This window comes from Cupressus sempervirens, chromosome 8 (assembly GCF_028749045.1).
Source record: "Cupressus sempervirens isolate cs-2001-9-10 chromosome 8, ASM2874904v1, whole genome shotgun sequence".
Taxonomy (NCBI): domain Eukaryota; kingdom Viridiplantae; phylum Streptophyta; class Pinopsida; order Cupressales; family Cupressaceae; genus Cupressus; species Cupressus sempervirens.
The window spans coordinates 169,687,558-169,707,582 of NC_143125.1; the positions used below are offsets into that span (position 1 = coordinate 169,687,558).

At 35.3% G+C, this 20,025-nt stretch overlaps 1 protein-coding gene and 1 pseudogene across 2 annotated transcripts in view; one reads left to right on the top strand and one right to left on the bottom strand.

Annotated features, from left to right (window-relative positions):
• The window catches only part of LOC149542092 (uncharacterized), a 28,999-nt gene extending 9,324 nt beyond the window's left edge, over nucleotides 1–19,675 (top strand). Inside the window, exons 2-4 of one of the 2 annotated variants that reach the window (XM_089797141.1) lie at nucleotides 16,850–17,137; nucleotides 17,970–18,363; nucleotides 18,495–19,675. In XM_089797141.1, coding sequence (XP_089653267.1) covers nucleotides 16,969–17,137; nucleotides 17,970–18,363; nucleotides 18,495–18,861 — 930 coding nt within the window. In that variant the 5' untranslated portion in view covers nucleotides 16,850–16,968 and the 3' untranslated portion in view covers nucleotides 18,862–19,675. The remainder of the gene's footprint in view (nucleotides 1–16,849; nucleotides 17,138–17,969; nucleotides 18,364–18,494) is intronic. The other variant, XM_089797142.1, reaches the window with a different exon arrangement.
• LOC149542093 (putative cysteine protease RD21B) lies at nucleotides 11,005–14,325 on the bottom strand (annotated as a pseudogene).
• Nucleotides 19,676–20,025: the final 350 nt, after the last annotated feature.

A 20,025-nucleotide genomic window follows, 5' to 3' on the forward strand; every position in this document is an offset into this window, starting at 1 on the left:
TAAGAAATAATTGGGGGTTGGCCATCCTAGGATTCATGCCAGAAATGAGGATCTATACCTCTATTGCAAATCCAAAAGAGACCCTCTTTGATAAATTCTATACCTCTTATGAATGTCCTAGATCACCAAACTTTTTTCCTAGTAAACTAATATGGGGAACATTAACACTATAAACTCTCTTGAGGTACTTCGAGTTAAGAATTTTAACCCAATCTTGATCATGACCATTACACCATTCCAGTATAACTTTGTAGCCAAAACTGTTTGGGTTAACTACAGACATAAATAACAGTTACATGCAAATATAACCAATATCAAAATATAATAAATCACACAGAAGAGAATGTGACAAAAAGATTAATGTGGTTCCTATGCCCACCAACATCAAGTCCAATATTATTATTATTCAATGATTACAATCTGCAATCCCTTATAGCTCAATACCGCCGCAAGAAGCTACAATATCATCATACATAATGAAATCTCTAACCCTAAGCCATTATATACAAGCTTTTTACCGCTTACAAAATTAGGCTAGAATAAGTCGTCCAATAAGAAAATAACAGTCGACGCCTTTTACAACAGTAGAGTCATTTTTGGCTTCAGGGGCATTGCCTTCAAAAACCCTCGTTGGGGGTGTTGCCCCTCGACTTCACCCTGTATTGCGACAAGGAGTGCACCTAGGGCATTGCCTCAGGACCCCACAAGGGGCGCCCCTTGACCCCGTCTTGGGGGCGCTGCCCCCAAAACCCCTATAGAAATAATCTGGGGATAAATTGCGTCGAATAAACCTCCGAGTCTAATTAGGCTCCACATCACAACAATCTCCACATTCTAGTATAACCTAGTAACCAAAGCTTGTCTAATCATACCTGTCGCCTGAAGAGAAAGATCCCCTTCTTATTTCAACTTTCAACCTACAAACTAAATCCCATCTAACTAGACTCCATTTAGAAGAAATAGAATTCCTTGTCCAAAGCCATTCCAACTTTTCGACAAAGAACATAAAATCAAGAGAGCCCTAATTTCTTCATCAAAATTAACATTCATAGAAGATAATTGACTAGTAATCGTATTAAACTCATTTAAATGATTTGCAACAGATCCACCTTCTGCCATCTTCATATTAAATAAACGCTTCATGAGAAATACCTTGTTTGAAGCGAAGGGCTTTTCATGCAACCTTGCTAGCATTTCCATCAACTCTTCCGCCGTCTTTGTTTTTATAATATTAAATGCCACCGATTGCGCTACGCATAAACGAATACTTCCAAGTGCCTTTCGGTCTAAAACCTCCCAATCCTCATCTGTCATTGTTGTCTCTTTCTTGGACTTTCCTTGTAATGGTCACCCTAAGTCCTATTAAAGATAGTCCTCCATTTGCATCTTTCATAACTGAAAGTTCTGCCCATCAAACTTCTCAACCTTTAGCTTACTCTCATCTGCCATCGCTCCTACGCAATTGTGAGACTCCCACTCAACTGTGAGACTCCTACTCAACCGTGAGATTTGCCTGCATAGGATAGCTAAAAAAAACGACGACACCTTGCTTTGATACCACTTGTTTGGATTAACCACAGACAGAAATAACAGCTACATGCAAATATAACCAATATCAAAAAATAATAAATCGCACAGATGAGAACACAAGACACAAAGATTTAACGTGGCTCACCCAATCCCTAGGCTACGTCCACCAACAACAAGTCCAATATTATTATTATCCAGTGATTACAATCCGCAATCTCTTACAGCTCAATACTGCCGCAAGAAGCTACAATATCATCATACATAATGAAACCCCTATCCCTAAGCCATTTTATACAAGTTTTTTACCGCTTACAAAGTTAGGGCTATAATAAGTCGTCCAATAAGAAAATAGCAGCCGATGCCTTTTACAATAGTAGAGTCATTTTTCGCTTAAGGGAGCGCACTTGGGGTGTTGCCCCAGAACCTTGCAAGGGGCGTTGCCTCTTGACCTCATCTTGGGGGTGCTGCCCCCAAACCCCTGTAAAAATAATCTGGGGGGAAATTGCTTTGAATAAACCTCGGCATCTGATTAGGCTCCACATTACAACAATCTCCACATTCTAGTATAACTTTGTAGCAATACTTCTCCAATCATACCTGTTGACCTGAGAGAAAGATCCCCTTCTTATTTCAGCTTTCAACCTCCATACTAAATCCCATCTAACTAGACTCCATTTAGAAGAGATAAAATTTCTTGTCCAAAGAAATTGATGTGCAAGGGCATCAAACTCCTTCACAAAACTAGAGGGGGCAACTTGCACAAAACATTTTTAAAAAGGGAGAGCTTGTACCACTGACTTCAATAAGTAAACTTTTCAGCAAATGAAAGACATTTACATGTCCAACGATTCTCTTTTGGAATTTAGCCAAAATCTTCTACCAAAACCCTCTAATTTAATATTCCAATCCAAGGAGAATCACATCATACACTAAAGGAAGAGACCCCATTTTAAATTGAGGATCTAAACAATCTTGTTTTGAATAGCCCAAGGAGTATTGAAGGAAAAACTAAAAGACTTTGTCTCATTAATCTTTTTTCCAAAGGAAGCTAAATAAGTATCCAAGTTTCTTCTCAAATCAACACCTTCATTGATTTTGGCGCTAGCCATCAAAATATTGTCATCGGTTAACTGGAGATGAGAGCAAGGAGGTATTAGAATATTATAATGTTTATTTAATGGTCATCTTAGTTAGTCTTTAGTTTATTAGGTAGTTTCTATTTTTGTCTTTAGTTCATGATTCTTTCTTTTAGAAACATCGTCTTTGTAAATCTATATAAGGAGCTTTCATCTCCTTCGTTTAATACAACCTCAACAACATTGATTTACCATAACATGGTACTAGAGCAGGTTGATGGGATTTAATAAAATTTGATGGTTTACTAGAGATGAGAGCATGAGGTATTAGACTATTATAATGTTTATTTAATGGTTATCTTAGTTAGTCTTTAGTTTATTAAGTAGTTTCTATTTTCGTCTTTAGTTCACGAAACAATCGTCTTTGTAAATCTATATAAGGAGCTTTCATCTCCTTTATCTAATACAACCACAACAACATTGATTTACCATAATATGGCACCAGAGCAGGTTGATGGGATTTCATAAAATTTGATGGATTTTTTAAGGAAAATTCGAGCCTCTTTTGATCTGGAATTTTTTCCAAAAATTTACTTTTGATTTTTAGAAATAAAAATCGTTAGAGGTATTTTATGAAATTTTGTGGTTCATCTCTGAGGATTTTTTTTGGAAATTGCAATCCTAGTTAAGGGTTTTGATCTCATGAGTTCTTGGTTGCAGCAAAATTCTCTGATTTTTGAGGGTTGCATGTACTTGCATGTGCTGGTTTACCATGCGAAGTCCCATGTTTTGCCGCCCTTAAAAATTCTGGTGGGTTTTCATAAATTTTTTGCATAAAAAATTTCTTATGGGTTTTCATAAATTTTTTGCATAAAAAATTTCTTATGGGTTTCTATATTTTTTCCCTTAAAAATTTCTCATTTTGTACTTCGCAAAGTTGTGTGGGATTCCTTTATGGGTTTATAATTTTTTCCTCAAAAATTATCAGGTGGGTTTTATCGTTTTTCCTAAAAAAAGAAGCTTTGTATTGTTTGGTTTTGATTGATTTTTCACCTCAAAAATTGTGTTCGGTTTTTCTGATTTTTTTCGTAAAAAATCATGCCTTTTTTGCAGTTTGTTTTGAGGCATCATGCTCATCTACAAAGTTTGGAGGGTTTGCCGATTTTTCCTCAGCATCATGCTAGTTGTTCCCAATGTTTGTCTCTATAAATGTGAAGAGTAGCTTCATTATTCAACTTTAGGTTGGATATATTTTATGATGATTTCTACTCAGACGTTTTGTTGATTCTGGGAGGGTTAGTGACAGACTCATCTCAATGGCAGAGTCAGTGGCAGGCTCTTGCCTCTTATTGCAAAGCATTCTGAAGAAGGGGGCACCCTTCTCTGTTATTTTATAAGCGGATTTTGGCTTCTTGGTCATTAACATTTTGTAGATCCAACGAGGGTCTCAGCAGCAACAAAATGTTTTGAAGAATTTGTGACCAAAAGACAATTGTTAGACAATGACCATTAAGGGAGGGTATTAGAATGTTATCATGTTTCCTTAATGGTCATCTTAGTCTTTAGTTTATTAGGTAGTTTCTATTTTCATCTTCAGTTCACAATTGTTTCTTTTAGAAACATCGTCTTTTCATCTCCTTCGTTTAATACAACCACAACAACACTGATTTACCATAATAGGAGGTAGACTATTACCCCTACTCTAGCCCATGATAGTTCCTTATCTAACATTGTCCTTAAGAAATCTACCCAGCCCCTCAGCCACAATGATGAAAAAATAAGGAGAAAGATGATCCCCTTTCCAAAGACCCCTAAAGCCTAAAACAACTTAGAAGGATATCTATTGATGAATAGTGAATACTAAAAAGGTGGATGAGACACAACTCATGACCACTCCACCTATTACCCACAAAATCCAAAAGCCAAAAGAATACTTTGTGAGAAGGCCTACTTATCTCCGACGTAAGATTTTGCTGTGCCTACTTTGATAAACTTTGTCTTTTCTTTGGAAGTTTCCATAAAGTGAATGGTTCTCATAGCAATTACTATCCCATCAAGAATTTGTCTACCCATAACAAAACGACCCTTCTCATTAGAGATCAAATATTTGAGGTATATCTTGATTCTATCAACGATGAATTTTGCAAAGTGCAACTTGTCTAAACTAATCTAATCTACTCACATTCTCTTTCTTTGGAATTAGAGCTATAAAAGTAGCATTCACATTGTCATGTCCCCTCTTTAGCTCCTTCTGGCAATGATATGTGAGTTAGCCTATCAAGGAGTCTCATAGGCTGGCAAGAGTGTTTAGAGGCTCAATCAGGGTTACAGTGTTCGGATTTGAAGTTTCTGACAGTGAGGGCATGATTTAGAGGAGTTCCTTAATTATAGGAGAAGACCCCTACTTTCTAGGAGGTGGAGGTATCATCCAGCATTGAGGTTATAGGAGACCGTCCCCTGGTTTCAATTTCGGGAGATTCGGAGGTCTTCCTACTTTTTAGGGTTATCCCTAGATTTGAGGGATGAGACTATCGATTATTTCTTGATATTCGGCATCAATCACAGTTGGTGGCAAGTTCAGTTTCACCTTCTGATAGTGATCTGGCTATTAGTTGGCTCTTGGGGAAATATTTAAATATATTTAAATATTTCCCTAAGTTAGTAATTAAATATTTAAATAAGGCTAATTTATTAGCCACAAGGTTGAAATAAGGAGATTTTTGGCTCCAGTTGGTTAGTTGTGTTGGGGTGTGATAGTCCGTTGGAAAGTGCCAGACCTCTACTATTTGATTTTCAGCTATAGGAGCTTTGGTGATGCTTGATACTTTTACCATGATTGAAATAATATTTTTTTCCTCTATGTTGGACGCCAATAATAAAAATAAAACATTATAACCCAAAGTTTCCACTTAAGTCATGTTAGGTCATTTTTAGGGTTCGAATGCCTAGTAGGGAGTTATAAGGAGAAGCAAAGGAAGGAAAGATTATCTTTTACATTATTCATCCATCATTTTGGGCGCTTGGCTCTGGTGGAGCATTCCTCCAACTAGGACGCCAACCCTAGGTTGAGAGAGTAAACTGTTTGGGACGTAACCCTCAAGCAGCTGTGATTCAGCAAGTCTTCAGTACTATATTCAGGCAAAAAGCAAGCAGTTTCAGCAATGGCAACCCTTCTTATCTGATCTTCAGCAGCAGCCGCCATCTCAGATCTGAATAAACAAATCTGCTGCAGACCTGTAGCTGGCCGCCTATCCATATCTGGCGTTGACTGTAGCTAAGGTACTGGGTTGCTTTTGTTTTTGTAACAGTTATTATTGGGTTCGTTTGGGTATTCCCAGCTTTCAAGTGATGTGGTTTTGGATCATTACTATGCTGTTTAAATATTGCTGTTACTAGTAGATATTGTAACACATCTATTTTGAAGAGAAAATTTCAAAAATCAAACACCAAACTTCTGCACTTCTGTCTACTCTGTAAGAACACTTAAAATTGCAGGAGAATTCTATTTATTTAAATAAAATTACAGCAGATCAGTGAATCGGTCTGCTAGGGATATTTCACACATCTCTTAACATCTGCCTGTTTTTGTGTGACTCATGAACAATTGCTACGATTTGAACCTTAATGATTTTCCAAAACTCTTAAAATAACTCAGTCGAGAAGCCATCAGGACCTGGAGATTTACCTTTTTTTACTATGAAAAGCAACATCATCCACTTCTTGCAGCCTGATGGGGCAAGTGAGAGCTGTATTCACTTCATTGGAAACCAATAAGGGAGTGCAATCATAATAACAGATTCATCCTCTTTAGCAGGAAGGGAATTATTTACAAATAGGGAAGAAAAATACTAAAAGTCTTCTTGAGAGATTTCTCCTAATGAAGAAAGATGAGCTCCTTTTGAAGAAACAAAAGAGGTAATGAGATTACCATTTCTTCCATAGAGTTGTGAAAGAAGATAGTATTCTATCTCCTTTCTGTAGCCAATCAATTCTGGACTTTTTGTCTCTAGAATATCTCCTTCTAGAGTTCCCATTCAACTAGTTTTGTAATTTCCATAGATTCTTCCATGCCAGGGTCAAGGGAAAGCCCTTGATCATGAATTACAAGAATGATAGAATTAAGTCAAACTTGCACTGCCATTTTGTAAGTGAAGATTTCCAAAACATTGTCTTTTCCATCTTTTATGCTTATACTCCACTTATTGCAATCTTTTAACAAAAGTATACCTAGTTGCTCCATAAGAAGGATTCCCCTCATACCACCAGTCTTTCAATCCTGGAGAGAATGGTCTTGTGGTCATGTAAATTAAAATTTAAAATAAGGATTCTTTGAGATTTTAAGAGGCAATAGAGATTTTAATCGGACAGTGACCAGGCCCCTCTCCAATGGGAAGCTCTCATAGGAGATGATTTATTTCTGGGGCATCTTTGCTATAGATGACCATATTCATGACATATCTGATCTGAATGGTAGAATCTGTTAATGGTTTATCTAGTGGTTGCCAGAAAATGCTCCGTGTCAGAACAGTTGTTGGCAATTCCACTTCTTGACCAGCGGTGGACATACTTCTTTGTCTGTTGAATTTGTTGATATAATGAAGCAATTGCAGGCTCTATTTTATTCAGCTAAAACGTTTATTAATATAGACAACTAAAAAGCTATGTTGTACTAAGAATCCGAAACAAGTACTCACATGTCTTTGGAACAAAATAATGAGATTGAGGGTTGATAGACGACGGACAACTTAATTCTGGTGGACTAGTTAAATAAATAATAGAAGCCTGAAGCAACTGTCAGAAAATGTTAGTAAAAAGTAATAGCAATGAATCTATTAAACAATATAAACTCTGATTTGTGATGAAGCATTTCAGTGTTTTTATTTGTAGAAAGAAATCAAGAAATATGTACACCCAAAAAAACTTTATGAAATTTTCAGTTCCACTGAAAACTGGAAAACTGAGTTCCAGCTGCATAATTTTATCAAAGTTAAGATTCTGTTATCAGGAAGAACAATAGGTAAAAAAGTCAACTGAAATTAGGCCAAGCTATTATCAACATATCTGAAATGATGTATAGCTTAAACTGAACGCCAAGCTCTGTTTTTCTTACAAAAACTATAACATTGCCCATATAAGTTTATTCAACTGGTGGGTTTAGTGATTTCGACTTTTGAAAAACAGTTTTCTGGAAGTTAAGCAAAATACAGGAAAAACTGACAGCTGGGTATACACTTTTCCAGTGTATCAAAAGGAAACAATTTTTGCTTCAAAAGTGAAAAGTTATGAATCCAAAACAACACCATTTATCCAGGATTAGTCAATTATATAGAGAGACAAAATAATAGATAAATTTAAGAAGTTCAAATCCTGGAAGCAAAGTAATAAGATATTCTTAATTAGGTTAGCAATACACCAAAAGCGGGCATTGCATTGTCCAATTGGGTGCTCCCACACAAGTAAATTTCAGAGCACAAGAATGGATTTGAACAAGAAAATAAACCAGGATGGTAAAAATATAACAGAACAATAAATAGTAAACAAGGCCGAAGAAGCACCCAACATTGAAATCTCCATGATCTGTTTGAATTTCTCTCCTAAGAAAGTAACTTACAACAATTAGCTTCTTTGTTTTGGAGGCTAACTATAGAGTTTAACTTACCATCTAAATAAAAGGTCTGTTATAGGCACATGGTCTGTAAATCAAGTGGTCACTTTGGCTAAGTTTATGAGGCACTTACTACTAAGTTTACAGCTGTGCTGATCTTACGGGTTTTTTACTTGATGTGAACTTATTCTTTGCTAGAGGGATCTGGATTCCATCTTTTTCATAGGGACTAAAAGTTGTGTATGAAACGGTGGCATTGGAGCAGAAAAAAATGTTTCCTTTCCTCTCTATTCTTGTTCTACCTTCTTTGTATCATTTCCTTTTTATGAATTATAATGTTCAATTTTGTTTATTGCTGTATATTTGCATGCCCTTGCTTCTGCCATCAGAACAGCTAAATTTTGATTCATTTCTTGAAATTCTTACAAACAATTATCTCCAATGTAATAATTACGTTCTAACTGATCTTACAAATACCTGATAAGAAGTGATAGCTTGACGAGCTACATAACTTCTGTTCGCCTATTGGCTATACACTTGCACCCATGCTCAGTGCAAGCTCTAGTTTAAATAAGCTTATAAACTAATTTGTGCATAAGAAATTACGTTTTAATCCCAAGTTTACATAGCCAAACCCATAGGTTTCTGAGAAGTAGCAAGATTGAGTGAAGAATGTCATTCCTCCAGAACTCCAGTGGAAGCCTCGATAGTCATATCCACATAGGCACTCTCAAAGGGGAGTTCTTCAATTGAGTTGAAGCCTACATACCAAGGTATAATCAAGAGCCCCAACTGTTTAAAGAGATAAGGCCCCCTTTGAAAAGCTCTATTCCTATCCATCATGCAAGAGAAAATCACCACAAAAGAATTTTTGACCCCCAACAGTATTTTCATATCTCTTTTTGGATTCCAAACCCAACATGCGTAGGATTCTAAAATTGGTAAGGAAAATTAAAGATCCATGAATTTGCATATGAGGGCACGATTGTCCCAATATGAAGCATTGTCCGAGACTTCTTCAAGTTGAATAACTAGAACTGAGCAATCCTGGCACCTCTCCAAACAACCGTTCACTTTCTTGATTCAAAGAGCCCTTTCTTAATAGGAAAACCCTTCCCTAGTTTGAGACTTACTTAAGTGTTAAGCGTGCCTTGACACCACTGCCAATTCTTCAAGCCCACACAAATCCCACAACCATAGGCATATAAACCCAACCAATTGCACATACAAACCGAACTTGAAAAAAATGCAGATGAGCACCAAAAACCTCCGCTCAAACCAGGCCTTAAGGCCCTACACAACCTCTATGTACATCAGACAACTGCGCCAAAACAAACCTTGCTGTATAGCTTCAGTTGGATCTGATAAATCTGATGCCAGTATATGAAACGTATTTACACATACATATACATATGTATATAATTATATACATACATGTGTGTGTGTATATATATATATATATATATATATCACATACTGACATTTGTATATATATATATATATATATATATATACATACATACATATATACATATGTATATACATTTGTGTGTGTGTGTGTGTGTGTATATGTTTGTTTTCCTTCACATACTGACATCACAAGCAATTTAATGCATTATGATCATGCCTAGATGGGGCGGCATATATATATATATATGCTGTGGCTATTTTATCTCATACATCAAGAATTGATACATGACAGTAATGTCATACATATTATTGACAGATCAATATAATATCACTGTGATTGCTCAAGACACACACACACACACACACACACACACACACACACACACACACACACACATATATATATTTTATCTCATACATCGAGCATTGATACATGACAGTAATCTCATACATATTATTGACAGATCAATATAATATCGCTGTGATTGCTCAAGACACGATCGAACTTGCACTAAATATGAGTGCCCAGAATGATATTGGGCCTGCCCTGATATTGCCCAGATTAAGATTGGGCGCTTGCAAGTATAATGCCCGTGACATATGTTAATTGAGTTTAATTAAAGTCAAATCATATCTATGTAGGGACATTATCCTACATACTATGTAGAGTTATGTCTCTACGGAGATGCATCTATTCCTTATATATATATATATATTGAACCAATGCAATGGAGAACATATCAATCACAAGGCAATATTACTATCCATTGCATCTTCTATTACTAGCGATTATTTCCTCTATATCTGCAGTCATCATAATTGGAGATTGTTAATATTGTGCTATATAAATTACAGATTGGAATATCAGAGAAATACAAACATTAGATGTATATTCTTGCAGTCATATGATTACATAACTGTAGAATTCATCAGAACTCAAATCAGTCAATCTCTCATAACTGATTTATAAATAAATCTAAAACTCTATCTCAGAGCCTAGGTTCCTTAAAACCCTGCACATGCATGGCTAACCCACAGAGGGAAAAAAAACCTTGCTTTCATTCTCCTGTTGATTACTTTTCCAAATATTACCCATATTTGGAAGCATAAAGTATAGTAAGATTACTTAATTCTATCTTTTATAATTAGTTTGGCTCTCAATTTTTTAATTTATTAATGTATTTTGTTGGCTATATATCCTTTAAACTATATGCTCAATTTAACTATGCCTAAAAATAATTTGAAAATCATTACTCTAAAAGTATTAAAATTTTATTTATAATTATATCTCTCCAAATTTACTTTTCTCTTTGCTCTATACTAGTTAATACAATCTTTTCCACAAATATTCAGTTAATTATAAGCAACATAGAAACATTCAAAATCTATTTACACTCAAAATGGTAGAAATTTACTTGTTAAATGGAAGATAGTGTGGGATAACTAGAGATGAGCTTCAAATGCTAAAATTTATGAAGCTAAGACAAGACAGTCCTGTAAAATGGATCATTAGCAAGTTTATAAAAAATCAAAAATAGCATTTGTGTTTCCCCTGTTTCCCCCTTCAAGAACTTTTAAATATCATCAGCTGAATAAGTTTGTAGAATTCAAGTATTCAGATTTTTTGCCCCTCATGTTTATTATACAGTATATAACTTCACTTTTTAGCCTGTCCTGCAAACTGGGGATGTATTACTGCAGAATCATAGACATCATCATCACACCAAATGCATCCTTGGGGCTCTGTGAATCCAAACAACAATAACAACTGTGTAAGTTTTCTACTGAAACATTTTCGTACTGAAATACATTCAGTCAAAGAGAATGCTGTTTTTGGATTCTATTGTGTTCAAGATTTTTGCATCAATCTTTCGGATCACATTCTGTTTATGATTCCTTTCACACTTTTCATTCTAGATCACAAACTGTGGTCAGTAAACAACACTTTCTTTATAGAATGAATTATATATTAATCATTCATTCATTTATTACCTTGAGAGCTACCAGCCTTTAGGTCACATATGGGGCTATCCTGTGGGCAGCAGTGTTTATTATCAGCACAACAAACAGCAGAAGGCACTGGGCAACATCCCCACATGAAGCAGGTGCCACCCATTGGATACATACAGCAGAAGGTTGTTCCTGATGTGCAAGCATATGTCTCATCACAGATTGATGGGGAAGGGTGAGGTGGAGATGGTGATGGTGGTGGTGGGGAAGGCTTCGGGGGATTCGGTGCAGACCTAACAGGGAATGAAGCCATCTTGTAATGTCCACACATTCCCTCCGTCTTGCCACTTCCTCTCTGCAGTCTGATGTATCCAACTTCTCCCCAATGCGGACCCCATGAAGTTTTTACAATTATGTAGTCCTTGCCATTTTCACTGCCCTACCCAACAGCTGCAACTCCACGATCCAAGTTGCTTCCACAGGATCCTTAGAATACACCCTTCAATAGCACAAGCCCACATGAAATTCTTGATTATATAATTAGGAAGAAATTGGAATAGAGTAAAGATAATCATAGCAAAAGCATCATGTCCTTAACCCCCTTGTAAAACTGAAAGCCTCTTCCCGAGGCCTGGATTGCCACACTAAGGGGCTGGTTTGCTAAAGCTTTCATAAGTGCTTCCTCATTGTTTTGAGGCATGTCCTTGTAATTATCAATTGAAACATTATTGGATTTCTTCTGTAACATGTATAGTGACATATATAGGCTCAATATAATTTTTGAAATGAATCTTCAGGGCAAAAATATACAACCAATGAGACGAGTTGAGGTAACCCTATTCAATTCTTTAGGCTATTTGGATCCAAAGGTCATTTAAAAATTCCATAGAGTTGCCTAGATGAATGTTTCAATAAGTTTGGGTGAAAAACTAAACTCACTAAGTTTGATGTTGAATGTCTCAATGTAAGAGCTCATGTAATAGCGAAAATGTGTATTTCTGTTCTATAACTGACAGGTCAAAAAAGTGGGATATATCAAGATTTGGGGGGAAGTGTTACAAAGAACATACCTTTTTGTTATTACAGCTAGTTTTGGCACTCTTTGTAAGGATAATCTGATTCTTCATCAATGCCACCATTGGAAATGACGAAGGAGAAGGCACTATCCATGATTCCTCCATTGTAACCTTGGTTAGAGTTGTCACAGTCCATAAGTTCTTGCTCAGATAGGTATACCAGATTGCCAGTCGTGATCTTATTGATGCCTTCTACAGCAGCAACTGTGGAGCAGCAACTGTGGAGAAAGCACAACAACTCCCTGAAAAAATGTAGGACCCACACAAAAACCAATTCTAGTCAAAACTAATTAGAACAAAAATTCTATTTTCATTTTACCATTTTACATTGATTTGGAGATCCAGTACTGCAATAACCATGCAGAGGCCTCAATTGCAATACAAGATGTGAATAAAGACATAAAACAATGCTGTACTTATTAAAGTTAAGTCCCCCGCATAATCATTATGAAGGACTACATATGTCAGCTCGATATTCTTAGGATTTAATACAGAGGTTGAAATATTGCTAGATCTTAATTTAATCAGAATTTATAATTCATAAGTGCATCATTTAGCTGATTTTGGATTCTATTGTGTGTATTGTTTTCATCAACATTTCGGATTACAATTGGGAAAATCATTATCAGGATGAAGAGTGCCAGGAAATATACAATCATCAACTTACAATTCTACATCTGAAGCAATCTATCATTTGATGATGGATCACAGAGAATGATAGGGGCCAATTAGTATTAGACAGAGATTGTGAGAAAATTATTAGGGCAATGATACCATAGAATAGTATGGGCTGCCCATGTTACATATAGAATCTTGCTGGTTTGAGTCTATAGGAGCCGGCATCATTACTTCCTTCCTGCTGACTGAACCTTTGTGTATGGAAAACTTCCTCACTGGGTATGTAGTGATGATACTATTGGGTTTTGAACTGTTTGTAGAGCTGAGTTGATTTTTTCTTGGTTAGTTGCATTCCCAGGTCATAGTGATCACTTACCAGGCAAAGGTTGTGTATTAACGGATGCAGAGCTTCCTGAAAACCAAATATCTCAGGGCAACAAATAAGCATATTCTTGTTTGTTTCTTGAGCCTCAGTAGCTCAGGATTTAAAAATTAAATCAATTTAAATATGACGTTAGCAGTAGTTCTAACAAATTTGAAAATTTCTCACCAAGCATCGAACTTGGGAGGCTTTGATTTCAAGCATGTATACATATTTGCTTTGAGCTTCACAATTCTAAATTGATGGAAAAAAACACTTTCTTTCCCTCTTTTTTGCTTGTTTTAGACTTTACTGAATATGGGCTTGCTTAAGTTTATCTTAATAATCTCTATATTTCTGTTTGTGTTTTTAAACAAAAATTGAGCCATGCTTATTGAACTTGACAGGGTTTCAATGTGCAGATTTGTTTTTAAAACTTCTTGTTTATGGTTATGAGTTGTGTTTAGAATAGATACATAGAAATGGTAAGTTCAAGCTGCAGCTTTTAGATTTCAACCTGGATTGCGCACAGAGTTGTCACATTATACTTGGGATTCTCGGCGTCTCGCAGACATAACCCACATTTGTTACACAAAAACGTTGGCACATCTTTGCTGGCACAGTGAGCTGCCGTACTGCTGAGAATTTTGTAAGATCAATAGGCTCTGGGTTTCTTAATTTTTTTGAGCTGGTGATCATGCTGGTTTTTTAAGTACATCTTGTTTAGGGTTATGAGTTGTGTTTAGAATAGATATATAGAATATGGTGAGTTGAAGCTGCAGCTTTTAGATTTCAACCTGGATTGTGCACCAACACGGCACTTTAAACTTGGGATCTTTTTAAACACAAGCCATATTTGTTACACAAAAAATGTTGCCGTGTCTTTTCTGGGACAGTGAGCTGCCTTACTGCTGAGAGTTTTTAAAAATCAATCAGCTCTTGGTTATTTAAAATTTTGTGCTGGCTATCCATGCTAGTAGTGACCTAGGATTTGGTTTCTATTCTTAATTGCTAGGTGGTGTTTTCATGACATTTCTAACTATTAGTGCTCTTTGTACGAGTTCTGGCATTCACTTTCAATCAGGATATTTTGTAGGGCACATTTCTTTTTTTTGTTTTGTTGCAGCTTATTAGTCCCTGCCAGGGAACTAATGTTTTCATTTGCCCTCCCACATTAATTTTCATGACAGGAATCAATTTTTAAGGCTAAGGGTTGGGACTGTATTTTTTAATTTATTTATCACAACCAAAATCTTAATTTCTGATTGGTCCTAAGCTATTTTCCTGGCCATAAAGCCTATTTTTTAATGCAAAAATATAGAAAAATAGAAAGGATAAGTATGTAATTAATGTTCTTACCAGTATTTATTTTTGATATTTGATCCCAACTTTGATAGGTGTCAATAGACACCAGAAGAAAGAGTATACGAATTGACATTTTAACCAAACATTAGCAACGTATCAAGCATTCAAAACTTTCATCTGCCGGAAATGGATGGAGGCTCTCAAAATTCGCAGACAGTTTCAGTTTCAAGATAAATGTGGAAAAGCAATTTTATTTCGATCAAATGCCTTGGACACACATTACTTAACTACCTCCATATTTCAAATAAAAATAAAAATGGTGGCTGTTTTAAATTTGTGTTGTCAAGGTCTTGAACATTTTATATACATTTCATCATGCGTGAGAGTTTGACTTTATAAATAAATAATTCATTGTGATATTGCATTTTAATTAAAAATTAATTTTGATTGTATTATTTACTTTTTTTACTTTATTATAAATAAAGATTGTCTAAACATTATGTTTCCTTCTTTTATTGTGTTGTGAATTATTATGTTTCGACATAGAATGACTTTCTTAGAATACATATAATTAAATTTTATATTTGACAGTATTTTTTTTTATAATTATGATCATAAATATGTTTTTTTTAAATGTGATTTTAAAAAAAAAAAAAAATTTCTTAGAGGAAAATTGAAATTATAAGTTACTTATTTGATTGATTAAAATAAGTAAATAGATTTAGTATGCAGTAATCTGATTTTTTTAACATGATGGATCATGTAGTGTGATTAGAAAAGTGGATGTCAAAGTTCTTTACAAACTTGAATCTATAAAGAATCAAGATGACTATAGACAATCAAAGTTGACATTTTTGAATATTGTATTTTTCTATTTATCATTCTCAATTTAGTTGAGTTGAATAATGTGTATTGAATTTGAATTTGTGGAAAAGTTGCAAAGTTAATAGAAGAATTGATTCTTATGCTCACACTTGTGTACTCATAAATCTCCTAATGTTATGTAGCATAGCTGAACTTATTTAGTTAGAATGAGCAACATGCCACTTTGTTTATATATCTATTTGAAAATCATGACAAGTTGAGTATTTTATACAATGAGGAAAACACATGAATTTCAGAGTCCTCATGGAAATTTTGTGTTTAGATATAACAATGAATATCAACAACATACAACTATATTGTCTAGAAGGAACATGTTGAGTTACTTTTTGTTAAAAACGCTCTTGCTTAAGTTGGCTACAATTTTGTGACCTTACAAGAAGGAGTACTACTTGAGTCAAGATTGTAATTATAGTCATGGGCTATATTATGCACCCAAAGAAATAATTAAAAAATGACAACATGACATGTGACATGACAAATATTCACACACAATGTTCTAATCATAAAAAACATTGATCTTTCATTTTGAACAAAAAGCAGGGACTCCAGCTCCTCAAGAGCTCTTGTTTCTATTTTGTTGAGTTAGAAACTATTGTGAAATGTGACGTTCATCCTTGCTTTTGAAATTCTTAATTTTCCTTATCTTGTTCTGACAATAGGAATGCCATTCCATACCATTGGTAAGGAATTTCAAGTTTATATCTGCTTTTCTCTTCTGTGGATGCATTTGTGTGCTAGAGAATAAGTGAAAATGATAAGGATGAATCTGCCTTTCTTCATGTGCTTGGCCTTCAAGTCTTGTTCTATTATATAAGAGGTACCTGGTTTCGGTTGAACCTTCACAAGCCTTCAACCCCTTGAGTTCTCTATTTAATAGTCCTACGAGAGCCTTGTTCTTGGCAACTTAATCTTGTTTCTTGGATTTTGTTGTAGCAAGTAATAATTTTCAGTCTTAGTTTATTTGACTTTGGTAGAGTATGTTTCTTTATTTGCAAAGCATTTAAAGGTTTTGAGACTGATATGGATGGTTCAGTTGGACCAGGATCCTGCTATGGAGAAACTCTGGGAATTGATGTCATAGAGGATAAGAGGCTCTTTATCTTTAAAAATTACCTGAAGCTTGTTCTGTAGACAGTACACTTTGCATGCGCTATGGACCCTGACACTGAGAAACGGTTAGCAGCATTAATCATGGAAGAAGCAAAATTGTTACGCCTACAAGCTGAAAAAGAAGGTGTGCACGCTTATCTAGCCAAACCAAAGATCCGTGGACGACCCAATTCACAGTTTCTAACTGCAACAGTGCGTGGTGTCCAACAAGGTTTGTCATCATTCACTTGATGCCCCTAAGGATAGTTGGATTTTGACTCTTTTGAGTATGTGTCTGCCATTGCAGGAGTAGCAGTTTCATGTTGATTAATGACCCCTTTTCTGGTTGCTTTTAGTATTAATCTATTTATCAGTTATATAATGGTTTTGTTTCTTGAACCCCACTCACCTGCATGCATCCATTTTCTTGTACTGAAGCACTTTATTTTCACCATATCTATAGATAATGACTTTCTTGTACAATGTCTTTGACCAGATCTAATTTGATCATTCAGAACTATGAACCAAGATAAAGTTCATTTTTCTGATGGTTAGATGAACTGAATATGTTTTATTTATGAACAGTGTCAAAATTTCCACTTTTTTGAACCCTCTTACAACATTTCACTATATCCTTTATCTTTGGTTTTACATTTGGCTATTAGGTAATGAAAAGCAGTAAGAAAAAGTAATGTAGTTGCTTTTTTGATCTCCTGTTTCTGCAGTACTGTTTTCATTTGTTATATATGCACAATTTGTTAGTGGATTACTATGCGTATATTTTTCAGGTACTATTTTCTAATGCTCTTTGTGCAGCTTTATTTATTTTTTCTATTCTCGTTTGCTACACTATATCAAAGTGAATTTGGTTGCTCTTTGAACTTTGTTTTAGATATTTGTTTGCATTTTCTACTCTCTTTTGCTTCATTGTATCAAAGCAAATCTGTTTTTGGTTTGAACGTTGTCTTGGATATCTGTTCGCATTTTCCATTCTCTTTTTCTATTATAACATGAAGGTTTCAGTTTGAATTTTGTCTTCAATATTTGTCTGTATGCAAATGCAGCTAACCGCATGGCAGATGTAAATGAAATGTGGCGCCTAAGGGAAAAAGAGTTGGAACTTGAGCAACAAATGCATCAGAACCAACAATGTAAATATCAGAAAAATATACCATCCAAGAGTTCAGAGCATAACATGCGGGATTCACAGTATAAAGCATATTCAAGTTCTAAAGAGGCAAAGGGCTCCAAAAATCTGTCTAGTAGCTCAGAAATTGTTCGTTCGTCTGAATTGTCAGACTGTTCTGAAGACAAGCAATACTATTCAGTTAAGAGGAAAAGGGTTTATGAGAATGCAATAGATTCAGAAGATTCAGCACATGACTACCAAATAAATCGTCATGGCCTTAGGGATGAAGGCCTATCCGATGAAGAGATTGAGGCCTTCTTACGGTCAAGGTCTGTAGCACGTCTTCTCCCAATGATTGTTTTTTGAGGATTGTCTCAAGAGATTGTTCAGTGTTACTCTGGCCATTATTGAAGATATGTTCATTTTAACTGATTAAAGAAAACATTGTTGTGAATCACAGAGCCAAAAGAGGTAGGGGAGCTGTAGGGTCACGGATGGATGAACCAGGTCCCTACCTCATGTCTCCTGCAGGGGAGTCATCCTTGGCACCTTCAGAGACTCGAGTAAAGGAGGACTGGGAGCAGCATATTATTGGACCAAGCATGCCATCTTCCAGGACCGATGCTGCTTTTGCAAGTCCAGATAAAATTAAGTATTCTAGAAACAAAGAGAGCAAGGAAAAGTGCAAACGACATTCAAGAATGGCCAGTGATGTGGATAGTAACAGCAAGTACAAAAAATCAAAGAAAAAACATGGAAAAGGAAACAAGGTGAAAAAGGGAAAAAGCAAAAAGAAGAAAAGGAAGAAGAAAGTGGATGAAGAATGAGTCAATATTTCTTTTTTTTCCATGTGTCCAGGATTCATATGCCAGGCTATGTGATATGTGTGCCTTAGCAGAAAAGCTTTGCAGCATCTGGAATGATTGTGAGTTGCATTTTTAGGGATTTATATGGGCAAAATTTAACATATCGGCAATTTTTTATAGCTAATGTTAGACTATAGAATAACATCTATAATACATTTAGCCAGAGAAACACTAAGCAAGAAGAAAAAATAGTGGTTTACAAAATAATAAAAGGGAGCACTTGATTGTGTATTTACTTTGATAATCCTATAAATTAACTTTTCACCTAGGGATTTTTCTGCCATGGTAATCAAATTTAGGATCTCGAGTATCATATTTTGAGATGCAGATTAGAAGGTATGGCCCTGATAAGTTGACTGTTTGGAAAGCACTCTTAACAGTATTTCCAACTCAGTGTGAACTTGACACCAGCAGTTTGTCTTTAGCCAACACATCATGGCAGGTACTGATGGCTTCCAGAGTAGTCACATCAACATGTTTGATAGCTCTTCAGACTCTTGAGGCAAAAATTCTCTTCATCTTCTCTTTCTATTATTTTCATTTCTCACCACACAGGAGTATATGAAAAACAGCAGCTGCTTGGGGAAATTAGATATTGGTAGCTTGTACAGATCTCTTGGATCAGCAAAGTTCTTGGTTCAGTCCTCATTGCAATTATTGTACTTTCTGTAAGTGAATATTTTTTTAGTACCAGTTTAAAGTTTTGCCATTGGACCCTTAAAAGTGAGGGCATGTTCTTTATAGAAATCAAAATCATCTGTTCTTTTGTTGAGTACTTGTGATTTGAATGCCCATGTATTTTGTGACAATTAATTACAATGCATTTTTTTGTTTGTGCCACAAGTTTTTAAATGGAATTGTCAATTGGAAACTTAGAACCATCACGATGCTTTTGTGCAATGTTAAAACAGTATGACTAAAGTAACCAGTATAAGTTTGAAACTATTATGATGGAGTTTTGAAAAGTCTATTTTGTTGAATTTTGTGACAATTAATTACAATGCATTTTTTGGTTGTGCCACAAGTTTTTAAATGGAATTGTCAATTGGAAACTTAGAACCATCACGATGCTTTTGTGCAATGTTAAAACAGTATGATTAAAGTAACCAGTAGAAGTTTGAAACT